Source organism: Poecilia latipinna, unplaced genomic scaffold (genome assembly GCF_001443285.1).
Source record: "Poecilia latipinna isolate Pla-1442-1.1 unplaced genomic scaffold, P_latipinna-1.0 Scaffold3124, whole genome shotgun sequence".
In the NCBI taxonomy this organism is placed as follows: domain Eukaryota; kingdom Metazoa; phylum Chordata; class Actinopteri; order Cyprinodontiformes; family Poeciliidae; genus Poecilia; species Poecilia latipinna.
The window spans coordinates 37,259-38,811 of record NW_015115740.1 but is presented as its reverse complement, the minus strand read 5'-3'; the positions used below and the strand labels follow the sequence as shown (position 1 = coordinate 38,811).

At 39.2% G+C, this 1,553-nt stretch overlaps 1 protein-coding gene across 5 annotated transcripts in view; it reads right to left on the bottom strand.

Annotated features, from left to right (window-relative positions):
* LOC106940205 (protein lin-54 homolog) overlaps positions 1–1,553 on the bottom strand; it is a 20,300-nt gene that overhangs the window by 6,352 nt on the left and 12,395 nt on the right. For all 5 annotated transcript variants that reach the window (XM_015022873.1, XM_015022875.1, XM_015022876.1 and 2 more), the window contains 2 exons: positions 1,152–1,254; positions 433–561 (listed from right to left, as the gene is read on the bottom strand). In XM_015022873.1, coding sequence (XP_014878359.1) covers positions 433–561; positions 1,152–1,254 — 232 coding nt within the window. The remainder of the gene's footprint in view (positions 1–432; positions 562–1,151; positions 1,255–1,553) is intronic.

Sequence of the window (1,553 nt, the reverse complement as noted above, 5' to 3'; positions counted from 1 at the left end):
TTTTCAGGGCTCTACAAAAGCCATTTAACAAACTAAAGCTATTATCAAAAATTTGTGTTTATTTGAATATAAGCAAATTTTTTTCTTCAGTTTGCCTTTGCTTATCATATTTTATTAAATTGTATTCTGTTGAATTGCACTTTGATTTCCTCCCCCCCACTATCAAGTTGTGGAATTTCTGGCACCTTATGCTAGTTGACTACTTGTGACAAAGCAGTTTGTCTCCAAGAAAAGAGGCATTTGTGATATAATTGCTTAGTTAATCAAAGTAGACAAGACTTTGTGAGAAAATGTGAAATAGCCAAATACAAATAGAAAAGCAACACAAGAATGTAGACAAAAAAAGTTATTAATGGAGTTATATCACCAAAACATAGATTGGTTTGACCCTGGGATGTGTTGTGTGTGCGTGCATGTGTGTGCTGGAGTTACCTCATAGCATTCACAGTAGTTCTTCAGGCACCCTGAGCGTTTACAGTTGCAGCCTTTGTTGTTCCAACTTTTGGCCTTCCCTGTCTTCCAGTCAACAAGCTTAGACTTGAAGGCATTGGGGTTACGCAACTACAAAACAAGACAAGATTCAAGAGAGAAATGTTTATGTTTCAAACAGTTCCAATCAGAATGTCCAGTGGTTGCCTTCCAACATCAACCACTTAGGAGGCAACCACTTGCCTCCCATAGCAGCTCATCTCAGGCCAGTCTGCTGCTTTTTCTCTGACCTTTGACATAAACAAGACATTGTTGTCCAGACAGCTGCTGCTTACTGGAATTTTCTCTTTGTCTAACCATCTTGTATAAATTTCAGAGATTGTTCTTCACAATTCAGGTTGATCATCTGCTAGTCTGTTAGAACAGTAATTGTATTCAAAACTTAGATCAGTGCATCAGCAATCATCTCAGAGTCAGAGTTATGTAAACCTTGTTTCTTCCCCAGCTTGATGCTCATTTTGAAATTCAGCAAGACATCTTTACGCCAACTAGATGTTTAAATGTATTGAGCAGTTGCCATAGTATTGGCTGATTAACTAATTGGGTTAACAAGCCATAACCAATAACTAGGATGATATATGATATTACTACTGATGTAGCATACTCTAGTTACTCTAGTCTTACAAATAAATGCATGATCCAGAGAACTTGGTTTGTTAAACCTTGATTGCTTCACGGCGCTTCAGTTCATGCTCTTCATTGTTGTGGCAGTTAGAGCAGTCACAGTTGCTGCACATCACTCCATTGGCGAAACACTCGCAGTAGCTGAAAGAGAAAAACATCAAATAAATAACACCAAATCCCTTTATGCTCTACATATGTGTGTGTGGCCTTGTAAGGATAATTTTTCTGCTCCTTATGTGCCCTGGCTCCAAGAACTGCTGTATACAGGTTAGGGGTTAGGTTTAGGACTAAAGTGTGAACTGAGTTTAAGTTTAAGTTTAAGTTTGGCTAGGGCAGTGGTTCCCAAACTTTTTCTCCTGGGCCCCCCCAGTGGTTTCCAAACACTTTCTGGGCTCCCCCTGTGGATTACAGTAGGGGGAGTTAGACTTCGGTGTTGTTAT